This window comes from Tasmannia lanceolata, unplaced genomic scaffold (genome assembly GCF_043159265.1).
Source record: "Tasmannia lanceolata isolate RefF3 unplaced genomic scaffold, GAP_Taslan_0.1 ptg000016l, whole genome shotgun sequence".
Taxonomy (NCBI): Eukaryota; Viridiplantae; Streptophyta; class Magnoliopsida; order Canellales; family Winteraceae; genus Tasmannia; species Tasmannia lanceolata.
Window position 1 is genome coordinate 14,654,397 of NW_027518693.1, and position 25,884 is coordinate 14,680,280.

General features: G+C 39.5%; 1 protein-coding gene across 2 annotated transcripts; it reads right to left on the reverse strand.

Moving 5' to 3' along the window:
- Window positions 1-25,570, reverse strand: LOC143848296 (MATE efflux family protein). 2 transcript variants are annotated; one of them, XM_077357202.1, is made up of 14 exons: window positions 25,078-25,570; window positions 24,492-24,613; window positions 23,759-23,917; window positions 23,114-23,295; window positions 21,122-21,257; window positions 20,551-20,647; window positions 20,325-20,395; window positions 18,134-18,297; window positions 2,212-2,283; window positions 1,813-1,929; window positions 1,637-1,732; window positions 1,401-1,522; window positions 1,152-1,283; window positions 1-500 (listed from the first exon to the last, which is right to left on the reverse strand). In XM_077357202.1, exons 1-13 carry the CDS (start codon window positions 25,350-25,352, stop codon window positions 1,214-1,216), a joined length of 1,683 nt encoding a protein of 560 aa, XP_077213317.1. In that variant the 5' UTR covers window positions 25,353-25,570; the 3' UTR covers window positions 1-500; window positions 1,152-1,213. The 2 variants fall into 2 exon arrangements, with proteins under 2 accessions (XP_077213317.1, XP_077213316.1); XM_077357201.1 differs by having other exon boundaries at window positions 20,295-20,395; window positions 25,078-25,569.
- Window positions 25,571-25,884: the final 314 nt, after the last annotated feature.

Consider the following 25,884-nt stretch of genomic DNA (forward strand, 5'->3'; position numbering starts at 1 on the left):
GGAAAGCAAACTGTAAACATGCTTTTATTTATTAATTGCAAACTATTCTGAAAAAATGAAGGCGCCTCTGTTTACTACAGAGAAAGCATGACAGGTTTTACTGAAATTACATGGGAACCTTTAGAATTCAATTTTACTCTATATCCTTCTATAAGAACAAATTATACCTCGATGTTATTGATAATGTCCCCGCCTTTATGATCCTCTTTCTTCAATTGTGCTAAATCTCCAAGACAGTAAAATAGTCAATCTGGTTGTCACCCATCAAATCTCAGGCAGCCCAATCTCTACTTGGTTATCAAACTTAGGATCTTGTGTTGATTTGCAAATATATTATACAACAGCGGGCTTGAAAAATCACTCTCCCAACGCTAGCATATGTTGGCTCAAGTTTGTATGCAGAAAATTTGGCTGCAAAGACAAAGTGCGTCCATCGAATTCATATATACATTGTGCCCATGATACTGAGTTCATGAACTGCAAAATCTGCAACACCCAACCTGTATATAGAACACAATTAGTATCAACACCACTAGCAATTTACTGGTGTGTGGATTCCCTTGAAAAAAAATTGTGCTTGATGTTCATCTATACCTACATAGTTAGGAGTGCAACTCGGGACGGGTTCAACCTGAAGAAAAGTCTGGTCGGGTTGAGTAGAGTTCAGGTCGGGTCGGGTTTCACAACTCAGGTTGAGTTTTCGTCGGGTTCGGGTTGAGGGCTTGAGCAACCTGACCCACGTGAACCCGACATTTTTTATCAAATTTTTTTTTTTGTAAGCTTAAAAATTCAGGTCGGGTTTGGGTTGGAAAAAAGGGTCGCGTCGGGTCGGGTTGAACCTCGTCGGGTTGGAAATCGGGTCGGGTCATGTTCAGGTTGGCCTCACAACCTGACCCAACCAACCTGAGTTGCACCCCTACTACATAGTACATACTGTGCTCATCATAGTCTAAAGACTCGAGAAGACAGTTGTTAGGTGTATATTTTGCATTTAAAATTCATTCCCTCGTCACCTTTCAAAGTTCTGTGAAACACCTTGCTGACCCAATGGTGTGAAGTCAAGGAGTATTCTAAACTATAATGCATGGCATATTGCGCAAGGACTAAAGAAACATACTTGTGTGTATTTGAAACTCGTGGAAATAACATACCTATGCACAGATGTACATAATCCATAGGGATGCATAGCATTCATCCAAAGTGGTGAAACCTATCATTTATCCACCATTTCCATCTCCATCTCGGACCAAACCATTTTCCATGGTCCATCTTTGGAACTCAACCTGAACAAAATAAGCTCTCATTATTAAAACCCAAATAAGAAGTCTCTCAAACTGACCATGAGAGAGAGAGAGAGAGAGAGAGAAGTCTCTCAAACTTGGAACTCAGTTTTAATGTACCTCCAAACTCCAGCTAATACTCGCAAGCTCATGAAAAGAAACAACCCTGTCCAGACTCCAGCAAGACCAAATATGGGTACAACTACCAGCAGGAACAGGGACGATATCAGGCTCACCAACATCTGAGCAAGAACAAACCATTATCTGATGATGAGTTAAATCCTAGCCGCATATATGCAGTGGGAAAATAAAAGAAGCCAATAGTATGTATTTGACTGGATTTGGAGGTAGCATACCATTGAATACGCAGCATATGCAAAGTCCGAGACACCATAGTAAAGCCCATCAAAAACAAATGCAAGGGCATTCATTGGTTGAGATCCAGCGACGAACTGCAGAATTTAATAATATTAAAAGTGGATTCCCACCTATCTTGTATCTACATTTAGACATTATTCAGATAAGTTCTTACCAAGATCCCGGACAATGCAATCTCCAAAACTGCAGAATCTGTGCTAAATAAGCCACAAAAGGCTCCAAATCCAAGGAATAAGATGACAGCCAAAGCGATCCCAGTTATGATCCCAATCTGATTTAAAGCAAATGATCGAGCACTCAAAGATTATTTTCCAAGTAATATACAACAAAATTCTAAGGAATAAGATAATAGAAAAGAGAATCAGATATAACCCAAATCTGATTACAATGCAACCGATGAGCACACAAAAGATTATTGTGCATGTAATATGTAACAAAAATCAGTTCATTTCTATTCTTTAAAAAAAATCAGTTCATTTCTATTCTTTCACCAAAGAGAAAAAATGAAACACTTTAAAAACAATTTTCTCTAGATGATAGGGATGTTCTTAACCTGTAGAATCTTGTAAATCACATCTCGGGCTCGTTTGTAATTCTGTTGACCATAGAAGCTGGCAAGAAGAGCCTGTCAAAGAAACGCATGCATGTATTAGTGAAAAAATGTTGCCCCACATTTTAAAGGCACTTTCTCCATAAACTTTATCAAGAAATTCACCGATGGAATCATCACACTCACTTCCAAATATAATTCATAAATGAGCTTTAAGACATTGTAATAATCCTTTGTATGCTAGGAAATTTACGGAAAGTCATTTCGCAGCATACTTTTGCAGGAAACCACAGCCATCTTAGACAAATTAAATGAATAAGACAAAATCTGCTAAAAAGTGAGCCTGTGTGACTGTTGTTTCCTGCAAAAGTGCATTGCCTAGCAAATCCCCATATATATTCATGCAAGATTTTATTATTCCTATGATCCTATCCACATTATCCTCAAACATGGGGACATAAGTTGTATGTGTGCATTCGGAAGAGTGCTTCTTTCTAGAACATACTAGACAGTAGATAGCCCCATCGCCTCAATTAATTAGCATTCATGTTTGCAGCATTACTACTTCCATCCCAATTATATTATTTGCAGATCATTTATTACTCATGGAACATATTGTTAATTGGAATTATCTTACTTTTAGAGGTAAGAGAACATTTATCATGTCCTCATTATCAGCTATCAGTTTAGTTTGTCAATTTTAAAATCTTACGATGTGTGAAAAAACAATCCACAAAAAAAATACTTCCTATGGAAGGGAGAGAAACGGGTGGCGCCAGTTTTTAACTTTCGTAAGTGGAAGTAATTAGGCCAGGCAGATAAAATGGAAAAGAAGGTCTATGCATAGGAATATAAGGGTAATGAATACGATACTGACACAAAGTAGCTAAAAATATTTCGTGAAGATCAAGAGGCTCCCTGGAGGAAATTTGTCACGTACAAATATGGTTAGGATTGGGATCACTGAGTTCTTGATAGAAGGTTTGAGTCAGGCACATGACAATCCATTTACAGAAAGTTGATTTCAAGTCATGAATTAGGTATGCGGTGGGTAGAGATGAGGATACGTGGTGGGATAGTGTTTGTCATACATGTGAACCTTAACAGGTTAGTTACATGCGACGGGATTGGTCGTTGGGGATTGTTATGAGAGGGTGGGGGCAGAATGGTTTGGATGTTGGATTTTTAGGAGAAAATGGCCCGATTTAGTAGTTATTAGAATTTACCGCATATTTTGAAAGAGGTACGTGAATAATGGATAGAAGACCTTGGGCATAGAATCTTAAAGGTCTCTTGTCCTTCCATAAAATGGTTTATAAGGCACTTTCAAGGAGGATGGAAAACCTTCACCCAAAAAGGAGGAAGGAAGATCCTGGAGACGCGAGACAGGACGCCCCACCCCCACCATCTAAAGACACGACGAGAAGAGACATAACCCCTCTACCTCTTCACCCCATTTTGTTGTACACCATATATCATTTCCCCAAGCACCTTGCGCAACTCCCCTCCACCATTAACCTCACACCGATATCCTTATTTCCCATTTTCCACTGATACGGCTGCTCCGTCCTCTCCGCCACCTCACTCCGATCCACCTCCTCAGTCTGGCAGATCCGCTCCAGCCGCTCCAGGTATTGATCTTTCGTCTACTTCTTTTGAGTCCTCTATTGCTTCTCGGACTCGTTCACAGTCTACTGTTCATTCTATCTCTCATTTTGTTTCGTATGATCGTGTTTCCCCTTCCTATATGAGTTTTCTATCTTCTTTAGACTCTCGCGCTATCCCTAGGTCTGTTGCAGAGAGGCCTTATCTCATCCGGGTTGGTGCTCTGCTATGGCGGCTGAGATGGAGGCTCTTGCCTCTAACCATAATACCATACATGGGAGCTTGTTCCGCTGCCTTGGGGTGCCCATGTTGTTGGTTGTCGTTAGATGTTTACTGTCAAATATCTCCCTGATGGTACTGTTGATCAATTGAAAGCCTATTTGGTGGCTAATGGCTATACAGACCTATGGTGTGGATTATATGGAGACCTTTTCTCAAGTGGCCAAGATACCATCGATTCGTGTGCTTATTTCTTTGCCAGTAACCGTGGTTGGCCTCTCTATCAGTTGGATGTTAAAAACACCTTCCTACATGGTGACCTCTCTGAAGAGTTGTATATGGAGCAACCTCATGGGTTTGTTGCTCAAGGGGAGAGTGGTTCAGTTTGTCGACTTTGGAAGGCGTTATATGGGCTGAAGCAGTCTCCACGAGCTTGGTTTGGCAAATTCAGCGAGGCTGTTAGGCGATTTGGTTTGAGACAGTGTGTCGTTGATCACTCTGTATCCAGTGCTCACTCTGGTAATGGCTATATCCTTTTGATCGTGTATGTGGATGATATTATGATTACTGGGGATGATGAGTCAGGTATTCAGAGACTCAAGAAGCTTCTTCAGACAGAGTTTTGTACCAAAGACTTGGGACGTCTGAGGTACTTTCTGGTACAGGAGATTGGTTGGTAAGTTGATATACTTGATTGTGACTCGCCCTGACATATCATATGCAGTGGGAGCAGTAATCCAGTCATGAGTTCTCCTCGTACTTCACATTGGGCAGTTGCCCTTCCGATAGTTAGATACTTGAAGAGTGCTCCTGGAAAAGGTTTATTTTCAGGAAGCATAATCATATGAGACTGAAGGGGTTCACAGATGCAGACTGGGAAGGATCTCCAGCAGATTGGAGATCAACTACAGGCTACTGCATGTTTGTGGGAGGAAATCTTGTCTCTTGGCGTAGAAATAAACAAGATGGTGTATCTAGATCGAGCGTAGAGGTTGAGTACGGAGCTATGGCTCACACATGTGGAGAGTTGGCAGGGTTGAGGTCTCTTCTGCAGCAGATTGGTGATGTTGTATCTAGATCGAGCGCAGAGGCTGAGTACTGAGCTATGGCTCACACATGTGGAGAGTTGAAATGGTTGAGGTCTCTTCTACAGCAGATTGGTATTCTTTCTTCATCTCCAGTGCCGTTGCATTGTGATAATAGGGTAGCAATTCATATCACTTCTAATCCAGTGTTTCATGAGAGGATGAAGCATATTGAGGTTGATTGTCACTTTGTTCGTGAGACGCTTCAGAGTGGAGAGATTAATACCATCTTCACTAGGTCCACATATCAATTGGTTGGCTACTGTATTCACCAAACCATTGGCAAAATCCAAGTTGAGAGATATTTGTAACCATCTGGGGTTGTATAATATATACACCCCAACTTGAGGGGGGGTGTTAAAGGATATTTTGGTCTTTGTCTATGCATCTCTCCTCTTGTATCTCTCTCTCTCTCTCTCTCTCTCTCTCTCTCTCTATATATATATATATATATATATATATATATATAGAGAGAGAGAGAGAGAGAGAATAGAGTTCCTAAGGTGTCACCTCATTTAGCTTATATGAGGTGGCGCTCACAAAACATAAGGGGCCAACATTTTTGGGGTGATCCAAACCACTCATTTGAAAGGCCCTTAGATGGATATGGTGCCTACAAAAAATCAGGTCCATAGGATCATCCTAACCCTTCCATTTATGGATGGGCAGATTTATGGAGGTTTATACCCATCCATTTCAACCTCCACAAATGGAAGGGGTAGGATGATCCTATGAAGTTGACTTTTTGGGCACACCCTATCTATGTGAGGGCCTATCAAATGAATGCTTTGGATCATCCGAACAAAGTGGACCCCTTATGTTTTTAAGCGCCACCTCATATAAGCTATATGAGGTGACACCTTAGGAACTCTATTCTCATATATATATATATATATATATATATATATATATATATATATATATATATATATATATCTTCTCTTGTGTGTATCTCTCTCTCTTATATATATATATATATATATATATATATATATATATATATATATATATATATATATATAGAGAGAGAGAGAGAGAGTAAACAGTTCTTGAGGTGGCGCTAGGGTGGCTTATATGAGGTGGCGCTCACAAAACATAGGGGGCTCACTTTGCTTGGATGATCCAAAGCATTCATTTGATAGGCCCTCACATAGATAGGGTGCCCACAAAAAATCAGGTCCATAGGATCATCCTAACCCTTCCATTTGTGGAGGTTTAGATTTATGGAGGTTTATACCCATCCATTTTTAACCTCCACAAACGGAAGGGTTAGGATGATCCTATGAAGTTGATTTTTTGGGCACACCCTATCTATGTGAGGGCCTATCAAATGAATGCTTTGGATCATCCAAACAAAGTGGCCCCCCTATGTTTTGTGAGCGCCACCTCATATAAGCCGCCGCTAGCGCCACCTCATGAACCCTTTTCTTATATATATAGGAGAATAGTTTTCCTGCGCAGTTGCTCAGATAGCTTATCTGAGCAGCTGCTTCAAAAACTCATGTGGCCCACTTTTTTGGGGTGATCCAAAGCATTCATTTGAAAGGCCCTTCCATGGATAGGGTGTGTACCAAAAATCAGCCCTATGGCTATGTTCACTTGTCTTCCGGGGAATTGAAAGGAAAGGAAAACAAGGCATTTTTTCCCGAGAAAGATGGAATAGTGATGTTCTCTTTCTTTCCTGAGAAAGCAATCTATCCAACGTGTTATTTCCGGAAAAAAACGTGGAAATGCATTTTCCCGAGATTGAAAGGTTTTGTTTTCCCGTCAAAACCACAAGAAAGTGATTTTCTCTCGGGCGCGAGAAAATTTATCAAGCCCGTGTCACGAGCAAACTCACGAGACCTCCCCTCTGCAGTTGGAAAAAAACCCTAGCTACAGTCTCATCTCAATCTCCTTTTCCGGCGAGTGATTTCACAAATCTCCGGCAAGCAAAGGTAAAACTCTCTCTCTCTCTCTCTCTCTCTCTCTCTCTCTCTCTCTCTCTCTCTCCTTGTCTCTGTCGCCGCCCATGTCTCTCTCATCTCTCTCATTTTTCTGTTTTTGCAGGTCTCTCGTCGGCACTCCGGCGATCTTGCTTGAGGCATGTTTTTTTGACAGAAAAGGTATGTGTGTCTCTCTCTGCCATTTTTGTGTTTTGGTTTGATGGTTTTTTTTTTTCTTTAAACTCGTTTTCCCATGGATTAGGGTTTATTTTTCTCTTTCCCTCTCTCTAGATTAGGGGTTTTTTTTTGTGCTTGATTTTGAGATTAGGGTTTAGGGTTTCATTTTTTTTTTTTTTCATTTTTTTAGGGTTACTATTTTATGATCTGATTTGAATTTGATTTTTTTACGGTTTCTGTTGTATGATCTGAATCTGATTTTTTGTGGGTTTTTGGTATGATCTCTCTCTCTCTCTCTCTCTCTCTCTCTCTCTCTCTCTCTCTCTCTCTCTCTCTCTCATGCCTCCTCTCTCGTTTACCTCTCTCTCTGTAGGCCTGCATCTGATTTTTTGATTATATAATATTTTTGGGGGCTTTGTTCATATGTGGCTATTTTTTTATTTTACATTTGTGCTTGTGGGTGTTGATTTATAATTGATGTTATGGTTGGGTGTTGATGTATGGCTGTTTGGGTGGTTGGATGTTACTTTATGTATGGATGTTTTCGTGGTTGGTTGTTTCGGTGGTTGGGTGTTGATGTATTGATGTTTTGGTGGTTGAATGTTAATGTGGGTGTTGATATATGGTGTTTTGGTTGTTGGTGATGTGGGTTGGGGGGTAGTGGATTTGAGGTGCTAATGTGGGTTGGGGATGTATTTTTTTGGTAGTGGATCTGAGGTGCTGATCAGGGTTGGGGATATATTTTTTGTTTCTTGGTGGATCCAAGGTGTTGATGTTGATTGCGGTTGTTTTGTTTCATTTGTGGTTATGGGTGGTGGTTGTTTGGTGGTTGATGGTTGTTTCTGGGTGGTTGTTGGGTGGTTGTGGATGATTGTTGGTGGATGTGGGAGTTTTATTTCAATTGTTGTGACTGTGGTTATGGTGTCTTTGGTGGTTGGGTTCTTATCTTCAATTATGTGTTTTTTTAGTATTTGGTAGGGCTACCATCATGCCTCGACAGCCAGCAGATAGGCGCATGTTGATCCTTCGAGCTACAGCTATAGTAATCTCTGCGGCGGCTGCAGTTACGCTTATGGTTCGACTAATACCTAGAGCAGAATATTACAAGAGCACCTTACGAAAGTGGGTACCTAACCCGTAGGACCTTTGTTAGACGTATCACGAACGCAGAGGACCATTGTGTTGCTCTTCTTCGTATGGATGTTCGGTGCTTCCGCACCTTCGTGGGCCTTTTTAGAAACACTACCTTGCTGGAAGACACAATTCATTGTACTATTGAGGAACGAGTTATGATTTTCTTAAGTGTGATTGCACACAACGAAAGGAATCGTACTGATAGGGCAACCACAAGAAGGCCTGGGGCAACTGTTTCAAAGTATTTTAATAAGGTTCTTGATGTTGTTCTCATTCTGCAATACATGTTCATAGTACGTCCATCAAGGGAGACACCACGGGCAATCCTTGATAATCCTAATTTCATGCCTTACTTTAAGGTACGTTTACGATAGCTACGTATTTCGACTGTAGGTTGTTAGTAATTGAGGCATATTCACAGTGATGGTTGACATCTGAATGTCCATATTATAGGATTGTATCGGTGCAATTGACGGGATGCACATTCCTGCAAAAGTATCTCAGGATATTCAGAAAGATATATTTGTCGTAAGCACTTCCCATCCCAAAATGTCTTAGCCTGTTGCGACTTTGACCTAAAGTTTACGTACGTCCTTTGTGGGTGGGAAGGGTCGGCATCGGACTCACGGGTGTTAGCATCTGCCATATCAAAGCAGAACGGGATTCCTATTTTGCCAGGTAATAGTTACCTTATTATTCCGTTTGTACCAATGCAGTTCCCGTAGTACATAGCTAATTTAAGTATAATCCTTTCTTTGATTGTAGGAAAGTTTTACCTTGGTGATGCCGGGTATCCGTGCCTGTCCCATTTTATAACTCCAATCCGAGGTATTGGTTACCATCTCAATCAGATTAGAGGGCGCAGACCTACAAAACCCGAGGAGTTGTATAACCAAAGGCATTCTTCGGCGAGGAATGTAATCGAGCGAACTTTTGGTATTCTGAAGAAGCGATTCGGCATATTAAATTCAGCACCCATGTACTCATATGACAAGCAGATTGACATAGTGTTGGTATGTTGCTGGGTCCACAACCACATTAGGAGGGAGATGCCTGACGATGCCTACATTCAGGATGTTGACGATGAGCTGGCATTGCTTCCACCTGAAGAGGAAGAGGAGGAAGGACCTGTTCCTCTTCCTATGACCAGGGCCGAGGATTTAAGGGAAGGTCGTAACATTCGAACCACAATCATGAATCAAATGTGGAATGATTTCCAAGCACGTCGTCGTCGTTAGGAAACGACATGGTCGCAACAGTTGTGCACCTGTGTTTACATTTTTTATGTGTACTTTATTGGAACTGTAGCTTATATTCCTTTCTTTGTGGTGTAATATGTTTATAGATACTCATTTGGTGTACTGGGTTGAGATCTGTTTATGTAATTTCTATGTTTGCTACAGTATTGGTTAATGTAATTTCTATGATTGCTTATGCCTATTGGTTATCTATAATTCTATGATTGAATATTTTTTATATGAAGTGTTTCGAAAATTTGCAGGCGAGATGGCAGCAACTGCAGGTACAGCGGATAAGGTGAATGTCTCATGGAATCAGACTATGGATGGAGATCTCTTGGCAGCCCTTAAGAATCAGATAGCCGAGGGGCAGAAGGCTGGTGCTGGGTTCAAAGAGTGCGCTTATTTTGATGTTGCGCAGGAACTGGTTACTGTCCTGAACATGACCCTAACGAAAGAGCATGTGAAAAATCGGTTGAAGACATTGAAGACAACCTACAGGACTCTGAACTCCATCATAAATCTCAGTGGCTTTGGCTGGGATGAAACCATATGCAAGTTATCGGTTGACGAAGAAGTGAAGAATGAATACTTGAGGGTAATATTTATTTTTCGTATATCGCTTCCTCCCTTCATAAGTTACATGTTTAAATAATATTCCGTGACAATTCCTTTCCTTTTTTACAGTTGCATCCAGAACACCAACGCTTCTTTAGCAAACGGTATCCCCTCTACGAAGAAATGAAAGCTGTCTGCGATGATGATTACGCACGTGGGGAGGATGTCAGGGATGTAAGAAGGGATCCCACTCAGACGACGCAGGACACACATGGTGCTTCTTCATCGACCCTTCCGGTTGGGCTCGATGATATGGACGACAGCTTCCTCCGTACTCCGCCTCGTGGTAGAACTTCTTCATCTACACCTGCTGTAGATGTTAGCATGGGCTATAGTGACTCTTCTCCTATCAGGGGCCCAACTTTTGCTAGTGGTGGGAAGAAGTCAAAGAAGCGTCATAATGTTTCACTTCTATCAGAGTTGCAGGTTGTGTCTTCCAGCATTAATAAGGTTGCTGATGCCATAATTACTACTGGTGAGGTGCATAGCCTCCCTGACCTGAAAGATGCAGTGCTGAACATTGGGGGTTTCCCCAGAGGTGAGCTCGTTGATGCTTATGTGTACCTGCACGGGGCATCACAAGGAAGCTGAGGCATTCCTTTCTCTGGAGGAGATGGACCGAGTGGAGATAGTGGGGCGCATTCTACGCTGTTTGGCTGGGTCTATGTCTTGAACCGTCTCGGTTGATGGTTTTTTTTGTTCTTGGGTCTTTTTATGGATGGAACTATGGGTTACTTATGAAACTTTTACTTATGAACTATGTATGTGTTATGTTTATATATATTTTTTGGGTGTATTTGTTTGATGGAACTATGTGTTGTTGGTTTTATGGATGGAACTAAGTTTTATGTATGGAACTATGGGTGTAATAGTTTGATGAAACTATTGGTTTTATGGATGGGTGTAATGTTTAGATATATTAGATTTATGTGAAGAATGGGATCTTTGGCTAAACGTTGTTTATCTATGGATGATATTTGCCTCTCATCTAAGTAAATGTTGTTTATCTATCATTTGTTGTTGGAAAAATTGCTTATGTGTTGTTTATGTGGTATTAGGTAATGGCGAAGGATAAGTTTTATGCGGTTTTCAAGGGACGACGGGTGAGCATATTCGAGAGTTGGGCAGACTGTCACCTTCAAGTGAACAGGTATAGTGGAGCATCTTATCGCTCCTATGCCACAAGGAAAGAGTCAGAAGCAACCTTAAATGCATATATTGAGCATCATGAGGATTTGAAAGACAAGCGTGAAGAGGACATCCACAGTGTTCCTTGGTTTTTGGGGTTAGCCATTGTGTGGGGTTAGTACCTATGACAGTAGCATTTTAGACTTTTTTTCCACTTGTTTATGAGGAATGTTAACTCACATTATGGTTTTATATGCAGACTGGGCATTAAAATGGTTGCTGATGCCAAAATTACTACTGGCGAGGTACACAGCCTCCCTGACCTCAAAGATGCCGTGTTGAACATTGATAGTTTCGCTAGAGGTGAGCTCATTGATGCTTATGTTCACTTGCACAGGCATCAGAAGGAAGCTGAGGCCTTCCTTTCTCTGGACGAGATGGATCGAGTAGAGATGTCGGGGCGCATTCTGCGCCGTTTGGCTTTGTGATGTTTATGTATTTTTTGTTGAACCGTTTATATATGAACTAATGTGTGTATATCTATATTTTTGGTGTACCAAGACTTTGGTAGAAATGTTATAACTTATGTTTAATTTCTGTTGGTGGATCATACTATGTACATGTTGTTTATGTGGTAGCATTTAATGCAAAAAAAAAAATCTTTTGCAAAATATGTTTAATATGGGTTTCTGCATATTTTCCCTTGCTTTCTGGGCAAGTGAACAGCGAGAGAGCAAAGGAAAATCACAGTTTCTTTTCCTTTCCTTTCCTTTCCATTTTGCCACGTCAGATTCCTTTCCTTTCCCGGGAAAACAAGTGAACAGAGCCTATAGGATCATCCTAACCCAATCAAAGGTGGAGGGGGAAATGGACAAACAATGTTTCTAACCATTTTTTCCGTCCACAAATGGCAGGGTTACGATGATCCTAAAGGGCTGATTTTTTGTACACACCCTATCCATGGAAGGGCCTTCCAAATGAATGCTTTGGATCACCCCAAAAATATGGGGTCACATGAGTTTTTGAAGCAGCTGCCCAGAAAAGCTATCTGAGCAGCTGCGCAGGAACGCTTCTCTCTCTCTCTCTCTCTCTCTCTCTCTCTCTCTATATATATATATATATATATATATATATATATATATATATATATATATATATATATATATAGAGAGAGAGAGAGAGAGAGAGAGATGATTGTGAGCTTGAAGCCCATATAGCTTATATGAGCTTGAGGGCCCAAACACATGGGTCCCACATTTTTTGTGGTGATCCAAACCATTCGTTTGCAAGGCCCCATCATAGATAGGGTGTGTACCAAAAATCAGCTCCATTGGATCGTCCTAACCCCTCCAAAAGCGGAGGGCAAAAATGGGCAGATTTGTGGCAAACGGTGTCTGTCCATTTTGCCCTCCACTTTTGGATGGGTTAGGATGATCCTATGGAGCTAATTTTTTGTACACACCCTATCTATGTAAGGGCCTTTCAAATGAATGCTTTGGATTATCATAACAATGTGGGCCCACTTGTGTTTGGGCCATCAAGCTCACAATCATTTTCCTCATACATATATACATATATATATATATATATATATATATATATATATATATATATATGTATGTATGAGAAAACGGTTTCTACACACAAGTGTAAATAAGGTATCTACACACTAGCTTAAAATACAGTAGAGGCCCACATTGTTTGGGTGATCCAAATCATTCATTTCATTGGCCCTCACAGAGATAGGGTGTCCACAAAAAATCAGCTCCATAGGATCATCCTAACCCTTCGAGCCGTGGAGGCAAAAAATGGACAGATCTGTGAAGGTTTATACACGTCCATTTTACCTCCACAAATCGTAGGGTTGGGATGATCCTGTGGGGCTGATTTTTTGTGGACACCATATCTATGTGAGGGCCAATCAAATGAATGGTTTGGATCACCCAAACAATATGCCGTCCACTGTATTTTAAGCTAATGTGTAGATAACTTATCTACACTTGTGTAGAAACCGTCTCTCTCTCTCTCTCTCTCTCTCTCTCTCTCTCTCTCTCTCTCTCTCTCTCTCTATATATATATATATATATATATATATATATATGAGAAAACGGTTCCTACACATATGTGTAGAGAGTTCTCTACACACTAGCTTAAAATACAGTGGGGGCCCACATTGTTTGGGTGATCCAAGCCATCCATTTTAAAGGCCCTCACATATATAGGGTGTCTACAAAAAATTAGATCCATAGGATCATCCCAACCCTACGATTTGTGGAGGTAAAATGGATGTCTTTAAACCTTCACAAATTAGTCCATTTTTTGCCTCCACAGTTCGAATGGTTAGGATGATCCTACGGATCTGATTTTTTATGGACACCCTATCTATGTGAGGGCCTTAAAAATGAATGGTTTGGATCACCCAAATAATGTGGCCCCCACTGTATTTTAAGCTAGTGTGTAGATAACTTATCTACACATGTGTAGGAACCGTTTTCTCTCTCTCTATATATATATATATATATACACTAGTAAAAACCCCCGTGCGATGCACAAGCCGACAAAGAACTGTGCGGACGACATCATAGGTTGATCCAAACCATCCATGTGATGGAACACAACATAAATAGGGCCGACAAAGAACTGTACTAACCACATCATAGGTTGATCCAAACCGTCCATGTGATGGAAGACAACATAAATAGGTTGTGCCCCAAAAATCATTTTCATAGGCTGATCCTAGCCCTCCAATCTATAGAGGTTTCCATAATATGTTGTTCCTCTTAAATCGGATGGTTAAGATCACGCTATAGATTTTTTATTAAAAAAGCATAAAGGAGGGGGTAAGATTGAAATTATGTGGCTTTAATGGGTGCCTTTGTTAAAAAGCATAAAGGAGGGGGTAGGATTGAAAATATGTGGGTTGAATGGGTGCCTTTGTTAAAAAAAAGTCAAAAAAAGTGATGTATAATTCTCATAGAATTTTCAAAAAATCCATTCATTTTCTCTTCTGCTATATATATATATACACACACACACACACACACACTAGTAAAACACCCGTGCGATGCACGGGCCAACAAAGAACCGTACGGACGACATCAGCGGTTGATCCAAACCGTCAATGTGATGGAACACAACATCAATAGGCCGTGCCCTTAAAATCAGTTCCATGGGCTGATCCTAGCGCTCCAATCTATAGAGGTTTCCACCATATGATGTTCCTCTTCAGGTGCCCGGAATTCTTAAATATTTTGCAAGGTGTGCGGAGTCGTAATATCCCCAAAAAATTCATCAGGAAAAGTAGTTTGTTCGTAATTGTCATATTTCGATACCTCCTCTCCGTAGTTTTATTCGTAATTGTCATATACAGGCACCCATGGTCTGTAATTTCCGTAAAAAAATTTAATAAGTAATGATTATTATCGATCGCTTCTTTCGGTACTTATTATTGGTAGCCACCTTTCCAGACATAGTATTTCCGCCAGGTTTTTCAACACGGCTAATAAGACAAATCTCTAAACACACACAATTGCAAAGGACGGGCGAGACGTAGCCTTCGGAGAAGGTGGCTAGCAAAATGGAAAAACTTTTCCAAATTTTTTTTTCTTGGAAAAGACGAATGACATTTTGGAATCCTACAAGCTTAGTATATATTATAGATAGATATATCATTTTACATGGGAGCTTCTTCAAGGTGACTCCATCTTCTCCCTCACCTCTTCTTCATCTTCTTCCCCTTCTCCTCTACTACAATAACAGGTAAGAAGGGACTCCTGAATAGTCTCTCAATGAAAAAGCAAAAAGAGGTGATTTTAGGAAGATCCAAAGTTAGAGCATCTTAGTATTCTATATAACCTTCATCAAGGGTATTTAATCATGTCCCTTAACTTTCACCCATATTTTCTTCAAACAAATCGCTCGTCTACCAAGATTCTATCAAGGTTTTAAATCTCAGTTTCGGTCGTCAACCAAACGTAAACATTTCGGCTTCGGTACGAAATTTCAGCCGAAATCTTGTAAAATTATGGAAACATTTCAGTACAAAATTGAAACCGAAATTTAGGAAAAAAATTTCACCACTAGGTTTTTCTTTTTATTTTTTGTCATTTTTTATAAATAACTTAAAGGAATCTTGTTGTTCTTTTCTTTTATGCGGGTGGAGTTGATTTTTGTCAGGGTTTCTATCTAAATATCGACATTTTGACATATACTTTGCTTTTTTATCTGGAAAATTACATGTTTCGGACGAAATCCCAAAATTTCGGTGAAATCTTATATTTTTCCGAAATCAAGTGGATTTTGTTTCGTTAGCAACAGAAATCAAAATATTTTAGCCAAATGAAATGTTTTAGCTTGGCAAAGAACCAATTACCCCAAAAGCTTAAGCTGTTGGATATGATGTTATTTAATCTTTTATACTTAACTCCCCCTCACAGGTGGCCCCTCTTTTTTGGGTTGATTGCATGTAGAATTCTAATATCAAGGAGTTTTGAACTCAGGACCTGACCTTTGCTCTGATACCATGTCAAACAACCAATTACTCCAAAAGCTAACGCCTTTGGATATGGCGTTATTTAATCTTTTATACTTTAACATAGCCGAAATTTAAAACCATGTCTTTTTCATACTCTTTTTCCTTTTCTCATTGTCTCGACTTAATTGTTTATTAGAGTTACTTCCAAGTTAGGAAAAGGTACATGTCTGTATGTTTAGGGAAGATAGAAGGGCTTGGGCACCGAAATCTCCAAAGTCTTTTTTTTTTTGGTAAATTGTGTTGAAGGGCTTTAATGGAGGACGAAAATCCTTCACTCATTGGGTGCTTTCATACTGGATGGAAGCATATAGTTATAATGAGATTGTTTTGAGTCAAATGAGCAATATGAAAATAGGATTGGCGAATACGTGCAACATATCTAGGAGTGAAGAGTAATAAGTATACTCCTATCTCATTGCATACACTACTGAAGTTGTTGATCATCTTTGTAAACCTCAGGCGATTCTGTTGCTCCCCTAGGTCGATGGAAACCCTAGGGAGGGAGGCGATTTCATCTCTCTCTCTCTCTCTCTCTCTCTCTCTCTCTCTCTCTCTCCTTTTTAGTGTTTTTTCTTCCCTCTCTCTCTCCTTTTTAGCATTTTTTCTCCCCTTTCTCTAGTCTCTCTCTCTCTCTGATCGATCTCTCTCTCCCTCTCTCTTTTCCTGATCTCTCTCTCCCCCTATCTCATTTTCTTTCATTTTTCTGATCTCTCCCTGATCTCTCTCTTTCTGCTTTTTCTGATCCCCCCTCTTTCTATCTCTCTGGTCTCTTTTCTCTTCGATCTATCTCTCTCTCTCTCTCTCTCTCTCTCTCTCTCTCTCTCTCTCTCTTGATGGGTAAGCGAGGTGTTGGTGGCCGGATGATACCCGGAGTTGGGCAAATCTCGCAAGGGATGCAACAATGGTGGCTGGAGGTGCGGAATGGCCGGATCTGGGTCCGAGTGGGCCGGATTTAATAGGGAAAGGATTGGAACTGGGTAAGGTGGATGGAGAAAGTGGACTGGTGAGTCGTTGGAAGTAGTGGACGTGGCAGGAGTATGAAAAAGGGTGGCCGGATTTCGGGGGAAAAAAGGAGGAGATTGGATGTGGAGGTGATGGTGGTGGTGATGGAGAAAAAGTATGATGGAGGATGCGAACGGCGCTATTGAGACAGCCGGTTATTCCAAACCCTCATCTCCCTCGTGAAACGCGGAAGGCAAGTGGGATGTCGGAAATAGTGCGGCGGATGACCGGCAAAGGGCTTTGGGAAGCCGTGGGTCGCCGGATCTGAGGGCCGTGTTGAGTGGCGGAGGCGATGGGTAGCCGGAGATAGCATTAGGGTTGCCGTCTGGAGATTGGGGGGTAAAGATGGGTTTGATCAAGGTGCAAGGTTGGGGCTAGAAGGGCCGGGGTGTTAGGTTAGAATAGGTGTTTTGGGTTGCAGGTAGTTAGTTGGAGTGATGGAAAGCGGTGGCTGGAGAGGTAGTGGTTGAGGAAGGAGGTAAGACTAGGGTTAGGTGGAAGGTAGGGTAGGTTTAGGGATTTAGGGTTTGGTGGAAGTGCAGAGGAAGAATGTTATGGTGAACAACGGTGGTCTCTAGTTAATCATTCTACCTTTGAAACCCCAGCCCCTCACCCTATTCGAACCCCTAACCCTAGTCCAACCAATTTTGAAAACAATAACCCTAGTCCTCTTCACATTTGAAACCCTAACTGTAGCTCTTAACTCCTACCAATTCCTATTCCATTCATTGGAAACCATTACTTCCCCAATCGAAATCCCAGTTCCCCTCTGTTTTATTTTTCAAAATCCTCATTTCTCTTTTTTCTTGAAATTCTTGGTCTTTTTCTTCCGTTCTTTTGTGCACAGATAACCCTAGTTTCACATGTCAAAAATCCTTGATATCCCACCCTCATTTCTTTCCAAACACCAATTTGAAACCCAATGAACATATTATATTTATAATGTGCTATTAAACAAAATTACAAAATATGGCATTAGGTCCATCCAATGATGGGCCCTATCAAAAGTACATAATAAGTCACTTTAAGTGACTTAAACAATTTGTATGAATGGCCCTATCTAATATAACTTTTTTCTACAAAAATTAATATGGCAAATCTGGATATGAGTCAGCATCACATTGTTTAAATTCACCAAGAAAAAATGTGATCGATCGATTTTACTTAAACATGGTACTATGGTAGGCTAAAGTTGATAAGGATTACATTTTGCAACTATTTCAAAAACTGTTAATATGGTCAAAAAATTCAAAATTTTACCTGACCAGCAAGTGCTAGAGCATCTGTAAGCAGCGACACTGCCAACCATACTTCCAAGCAAATTTGATGACCAGCCATAGCAATAGGACCTTGTTGTGCAGCCATGGATGTAGCCAATGTCATAGTTACAAGCACTGCAACTGTCCTAGAAATTAATAGACCACCTGCAAAATAAACATAGCTGGAATTCCTATTTAAGATGAACAGAACGTAAGGACAAAAACATGTGGAGAATTTATGTGTGTTGTTACAAGATAGGTATGTTATTCATTTGGCCTCCATGATTAATTTATTTATGAATTTTTATGAGAAGAATCTACCATGTAATCAGAAATATGTTTATAGGTTTGGGGATTTTTATGAGCAGAGTATTATGGAATCAGAAATATAGGTTCGGAGCCATCAGATAGTTTCAAGTTCAGTTGACTTTTTTTTATTTGAACAGATAATTAATTAAAAAAATACATAAAAGCATCTTCACAAAATATGGCTCAGGGATTTCAAGAGAAGTATATATCTCCAGAGATTTTAATTTATTTTTTTCGTTGTTGTTTTCGGGTTAATAACCCCTCTCTCTTTTCGGATCGAAGTGTCTTGGGCGGGAGAATCACTGAGCGAGACTGACAAGTAATGGGGACGACTGGAAAAAAAAAAAAAAAAAATATATATATATATATATATATATATATATATAGGGGTTGATGTTTCTAGTCGGCCGACTAGAAAAGTTTTCTAGTCCGTCCGCCAAAAAATCAGTGTGGGCCCACAGTTTTTGTGTGATCCGAAGCATTCATTTAATAGGCCCTGACATGGATAGGGTGTGCCCAAAAAATCAGCTCCATAGGATCATCCCAACCCTACGATTTGTGGAGGTTAAAATGGATGGGTATAAAACTTCACTAATTTGTCCAATTTTTAGCTCCACAAATCGAAGGGTTAAGATGATCCTATGGAACTGATTTTTTGGGCACACCCTATCTATGTCAGGGCCTATCAAATGAATGCTTTGGATCATCCAAACATTGTGGGCCCACTGTGTTTTGGGTCGGCGGGCTAGAGAAGGTTCTCTAGTCAGCCGACTAGAGACACTTTTCTCATATATATATATATATATATATATATATATGAGGAAAATGATTGTGAGCTTGAAGCTCATATAGCTTATATGAGCTTGAGGGCCCAAACACATGTGGGCCCACATTGTTAGGATGATCCAAAGCATTCATTTGAAAGGCCCTTACATAGATAGGGTGTGTACAAAAAATCAGCTCCATAGGATCATCCTAACCCATCTAAAAGTGGAGGGCAAAATGGATTATGGCTGCATGAAAGCAATCCAATAGCCAAATTTGTACATGATAAGCCATAATTTGCAAGAAACAGCTTAAGAGTTTCTTTCACGAAGAATATGGGTGAAGGAACAGTCGTTAAAACTTGACAAAATCTCTCTATCTCTAAAAAAATGTCTTATCTTGGGGAGGCCCCTCTATGAGCCACTTAATAGTGTTAAAGGAATCACCTTCAACCTAGACCTCAACTAGGATTCTAATTTCTAACCATTAACACACCCATTTTAGCCAAAATGCTCAGTGTGGACAAGGGAAAATGGAGGTGCATTTACACTTTGACACACCTGGAATATATAAACCCAAAAAAAAAAATTGAAAATGTTGTGTAGAATCTTTGCTGTACTTCCAAGGAGTTTTGCATAATTTTAGGTCTTTTTTTGGTTGTTTTCGAGGTTAGAAGCGAAAGAACGGTATAAGTTTAGCCTTCAATTTTTTCCCCTTGTATCAAATAGCACAAATTTGCTTCTTCCTTTTTTTGTATTCCTTTTTTATGAATACCAATTTAATTAAGGAAACTGAAAGAAGCAGAGAGTTCTCAATGCAAATCTCAAAAAGATTAGCACCTTCCCTAGATAGTTTAATCTTTTTTTTTTAATAAAATTTTGTTCCCACCCAACAATATTCGATATGGCAGTCCATGACCATTTCTGTAGTTTGAACTTCGAATATAGAAGAGAACTGTATGCCAATGAATATGTGCTGAGAACATTATTTCATATTTTCCTTTCAAGACTAGCATAATAAGTATTTTTTTCACGAGAAAAAGCTTGTAATAAGTCAAATATCATGAAATTAGTTGGCACAGAGCATACCAGATTTGAGATAATGGGCAACTCCCTCACCATCAATATTTGGAGGAACAAGTATTACTTTCTCATTCAGCTCCCAAAGAAGGATAAAAGCAATCACATATCTGATAAAAAATGGATAAACGGAAAGGTGAAAACAATAAAATATTAACAATTGTGGTCCTATGATTGCTCTGAATTCTTCAAGAATAATATGGAAACAAACACAAGAATGCTATGTTTAACACATAATCACATTTTTCTCACAGACCAGACATACTCAGAAATCACTGTAGAAATGGCAGCACCACCAATGCCTAGACCACAGAAAAATATTAAAATAGGATCCAGTATCGCATTCAGCAAGTTGCCTGTAACTGATTATCCACAAGATAGCATCACATTACAGATGCATTAGTATGTAGAAGAAATAGATGTGAAAGAAGAGAAAAAATGTGAAATTTGTTTAGGTTAGCTCCCAACGCCATGAATAATCTTATCTATAATATTTTATTACTCATATTTACAAAACATGCCATTATGCTCATCCTACGATGGGCCCTATCAAATACGCACGAGATAGGATAACTGATTTGCAAATATGTGACACTATAAAAAAGGAATGACAGTTAAATTAAAGAGGGAGAGACATATGTTTGAAGCATGGTAGTTATTTAGACCAACATAAGTATTCATAAAGCATCCGCTACGAGTATTGAATTTGATATGCTAGGCCGACACATGTATTCGAGTGCCATGCGAGTAAATTACAACATATAATCACCAGCCCTACTTATAGTGGAAAATCAATTCTGAATAGAAAATAGAAATAGAAATGTTGGACTACTTACCTACAGCAAACAAAGGTGTTTTTGTATCCATAAATCCACGAAAAGTGCCTTGTGCTGCAAGTGCTATTACTATTGGTGGAGCGCCAAAAGCCCTCAGGGCAAGAAAATGCTCACTCGGTAGACGCATTGGTGAGTCCTGCATAATCATACACATAGGTGAAATTTTTCCAACAAAACGTTTAATCAACATCAATACATTTAAATGATCCAAGGTAATTTGTAAAAATCTAAACACGTGGCATATCAAAATATGTAACCAAGTTATTGATTACTACAAGTCCGCCACACTAATGCAGAATATCCCATCCCATTCCCTTTAAAGAGCATAGTGAAACCAAGTCAGATTACCAAGATGGTGACAACTTCATTAACACGAATACTATGCAAAAAATGTTCACTTTTCTTTTCTAGGTTAAGAAAATATTATGAAAGGATTCTTAAATGTTGAATGGCTTCAAGGGGTCAAGAATCTCAAGGTTGCTATAATAGAAATAGAAGTTCCACATTAGGTTTAGCAAAAGCAGCCAACTCTAAGAACAGCATAAATCTCAAGTGCCAGCATTTTTAAGAGGATCCTAATCCAAAAAATACCGCATGAAATCAGGGAAGATGGAATTTGAAGGTTAAAAGGAGCAACGTGTAACATCTAATAGGTGTAAACATGCATTTTATCCATGAGGTCTTTGAGAACTTAAGTATTTTCAAACCTTCACAATGTTACAGAAGTATGCTACATGTTAATTACTTGGAGCTTTAGAGTTCGATTATTTTTTTATTTTTTATTTTACAAACTTTCACAAATAGAGTTCAAATATTATACGCATATTTAAAGATACAGTAACAAAACCATTTATTCTCAAATAAAACAACCACACTGTTAGAGCATAGGAGAACCAAGCTGAAGATGTGCACTCAATGAAATGTAGTGACACTGGGACAGAACCTTCTACAAGGCCCTCCACAAAACTCGGACACAGACACACAGTAATGTGTGGCTAGTTGGCCTATTTGTGTAACATTGGGCCCCTTGGTTAGTGCTGCAAAATTGAGAGCTTTTGCACGTGGTTGGTTGGGAAAATAGCTATTACATGAGGCTCCACCACGCACCGCCTAAGTGACATATCTCACCAAGGCAGACACTTCAACCCTAGTGAGCATAAAGTGCCTATGAGCCAAACTTCTTAATGGCATGCTCTAGGTCGCAAGTCTTTGTTCACCCTTAAAAATGCCATGAGATGTCTCATTTAGTATAATGGCACTATGCCACTATACAACTACTGAAGCCAAGTCACGTGTTCCTTTCTATCTTTCCAAATTGCCAATGAAGTGGATACACTTCAGCTTCTGATAAATTTTCAAGTTAAGACGGGTTTCCTAGGAGGCTAGGCACTTTCTAGGGAAATGGAGATAGAACAATCTTTTTTCTTCTGGGAAACATAATAGATTTATTAAACAAAAATAGGACACAGAGCAAGAAAGAACGAGCTAGTTATATGAGGAAAATGAAAAATAATTGCAAAAGCTTCAAGAAATAACTTAATTTTCCACACCATCCAAGGAAAAGTGTTCATGAATAACCAAAGCATGTCAGTTAACCCCACTCCTAGCCCGTGAATTAGCCTCCGCAAATGATTCTGTAAGATTGACAAGGATTGGGGAATTTTCTATTACAGTGGATCATTATGTTCTCCAGTACTCTTATGTGAAATGACCAGAACCAAAGATGAAAAATTAGCAATCTAATTACAACAAGAAAATACAGTTGTGGTGGTCTCCTAATAAAAAAAATAAAGATTTTAGATGGTAGAACAACACATGACAAAGCAAGGTAGTTTTAAGGACTTTAAGCATCATCGATTGCAATCTTAGCGAGCTCATGATTAACTACGAGAATTTAAGCCAGCATGTATGAAGATAAAATTATGTGCATTCTTGGATAACATTCAATGGCATGACCATAACATTTACACATAATTCGATAGTTTTACGTACAACAGCTATACCCATGATATTCATTAGGAAACCTGGACCAACGTATAGTGCCACGGCTTCCGCAACGCCAATACCAGCAGCCAAAGCTAAAGATGCCGATACTGCTGGAAGGAAGAGCTTCTTGCATTCCTTATCCCCCGGAGACTCTTGAGATAGGGACACTGGCCCAAAGCCGCTATCACCTAGTAGCAAAAATATCACACACCCTTAAAATTTATTAATTATAAATTCAATTTTATGGGAAGGAAGGATCAACATGTACCAAATGAAGTGAAAAATGACGGCCAGATGTATCAGCAAAACGATATCAGATATCTATCAGAAGACACCAGGGGAACTATTCTCATTAGAAAAAAATTAAGATCTAATAAAAATGGAAAAGAAGAAGAAAATTGAATATAGAATTGAAATAAACAGTAAAGAATATATTTACAACAAAAATATGATCCATATACATATAAATTAGGTAGCATTCATTTCAATTAATGGGAGCACAGAGAATTCAGTTTGTTATTTCAAGTCCAAAAAACCGATGCGTGTTGATTGATACACATTATTTTGGATGATATTTTAATCGATGAGAAAAAATAGTATTTACAAAGAGGGAGTGCCCTATATATCAAGATATTGATCTATATTTCTTACTTTTCCTGTCTGGGAGAGAATCATTGTTATCGTCGCGGACCAAGGCTAGATGTTCAGCAACAAAGGACGTAGTGATGTTAAGTAGAGGGATGTTAAACAATTTTGACACCAGATTGAAAACTGAAATCGACACCCCAACCGCTGCCAATTCAACGGATCCTACAAAACAAAAGAGATGTCAAACTAAACCCACTCATGAATAAGATGAATTATCTAGTTAAACATTTTTGCACCATACTTTGATACAAATATGATGCATAGAACATTTGGAAGGTACAATCATTGATCGGGAACGTCCTTTTAATGAGTCCCACCATGGATTGTAGAAATGAACCAACCAAACAACCACAGCTATCTGATCAGTGGAGTGTAACAGACAGTTTAAACAAAATTGGCCTCCTTCCTAAAATCGCCCGGTGCAGTCCACCAATTTGATGGCTATGGTAATCTGATCAGAGCAATTTTTTGACTAAAGGCAATCCTAAATGGGACACATCTGTTGGATAGTACATATAGATGATTGGATCATCCAGGCATCCAATACCTATGATTTGAAACATAATACGGTGCTCTAAACCACTTTACAATTAAACAAGGCATCACAAAAACCAAAACAACAAAATTAAATAAATAATAAATGGCAGACGGATATTAAACATGTATTTGAATAATTACACTAATTTTCTCTAATCAAAAGAAAGCATCTCATTAAATCCAACTAAAAATTACATACCCAAATGGCCAACAAATGCACTGTCAACCAACGATGCAATGGGATCGGCAGCGAGGGCCAATACAGATGGCAAGGCGATCGACAATATCTCCGGTCCGAGATCGTCAGTCTTCCACTCGTTCCTACAGATTCTAGCAAAACTTTACAAACCCAATTCATAGATGTTGATGTATAGATGATTAAATAACACCAACTCTAAAAGCTTGAGCATTTGGAGGAATTGGTTGTTTCACATGGTATCGAAGGGTTCCTCAGGTCTGGTCGGGTTGAACCACGTCGGGCTGGAAATCAGGTAAATGGTTCCTCGGGATGGGTTTGGGTTGGCCTCAACCCGACCCGAGAGGGGCCCCGCGTGAAGGGGGTAAGATTATGACAACGATGTTAGCCTCCAAACCGATTATTGGACTAAAAATTAATGTAATTTGAGTCCAATAATCGCTTTGGAGGCTCACCATCGGTTATCATAATCTCAAATGAACAGGACGTAGAGGCTTAGGCATAAGCTTTTTGGAGTAATTGGTTGTTTAATACAATTAATTCATAGATACTTCAAATAAGAGAAACTCCATTTGTACAATCTGAATACCTTATGCGAATGAGAAAACCAGAAACTGATTCGAAGAACGATGAACTGAAAGAGATATTTGGATTATTAGGTTTTTTCTGAAGAACGAGAGGTTCCGATTCTGGAATTGAATTTTCCTTCGAGCTAGGGTTTGAATTTTCCCGTTGGGACAGTTTCCGTACGGGTAGGAGCCGGGTGTTGGGGTTAGGGTTTCTTCTAATGGAGGGAAATGTGGGAGTTTGAGGTGTTGAATGGCAGTAGATTCGAAGAAGATTGTGGGAGAGACAAGTCGCCATTTTCGAGCTTTTGGGGGTGTTGTTTGGGAGAAAGAGGGGGGTGGGTAGGAAGATTCAAAAAATATCTGTTTTTGGTATGAGAGGGCTGAAATGTAAGAAAATTCTCTAGAGACAACAAGGATGTGGCGGGATTCTTTCGTTGGAAAGATCTGAGATTTCATTCTCGTCTGGATTTGAGAGGAAAAGGAAGAGAGGACGAGGGTCGTTGATTGTAACGGTTCTGGCGAGGCCACGTTTCTACTTGCTCAGAGGCGGTTTTTGGTGGCTGATATTGGCACTACAATGTTTTGACAATGAGACTAAAACTCTCTTTGTCTCTTAGTTTTTAATTGGCTAGTGAGAGCTTTTGGGAATTGTAATGGTTTTTGACAGCTGGTTAAATTCTAAACGACCGGTTGAGTATTTCTCGTTACGAAAACATGGTCGTGCAGACATCAATCAAAGCAGCATCGCCTTCTGGTAAAAAAAAATTAGGTTGTTTGGTATAACAAATATGAAGGCAATATTTGGCAATTGAAAAAAGATTAGAGAA

Excerpts from the sequence above, each read along its gene's own strand:
- LOC143848296 (XM_077357201.1), bottom strand. The coding sequence starts at position 25,352 with ATGGCGACTTGTCTCTCCCACAATCTTCTTCGAATCTACTGCCATTCA. Across the intron at positions 23,296-23,758 it reads TTCTCTCCCAGACAGGAAAA|GTGATAGCGGCTTTGGGCCA; the intron begins GTAAGAAATATA and ends TTTTGCTACTAG. Across the intron at positions 21,258-23,113 it reads ATATCATGGGTATAGCTGTT|GACTCACCAATGCGTCTACC; the intron begins GTACGTAAAACT and ends ATGATTATGCAG.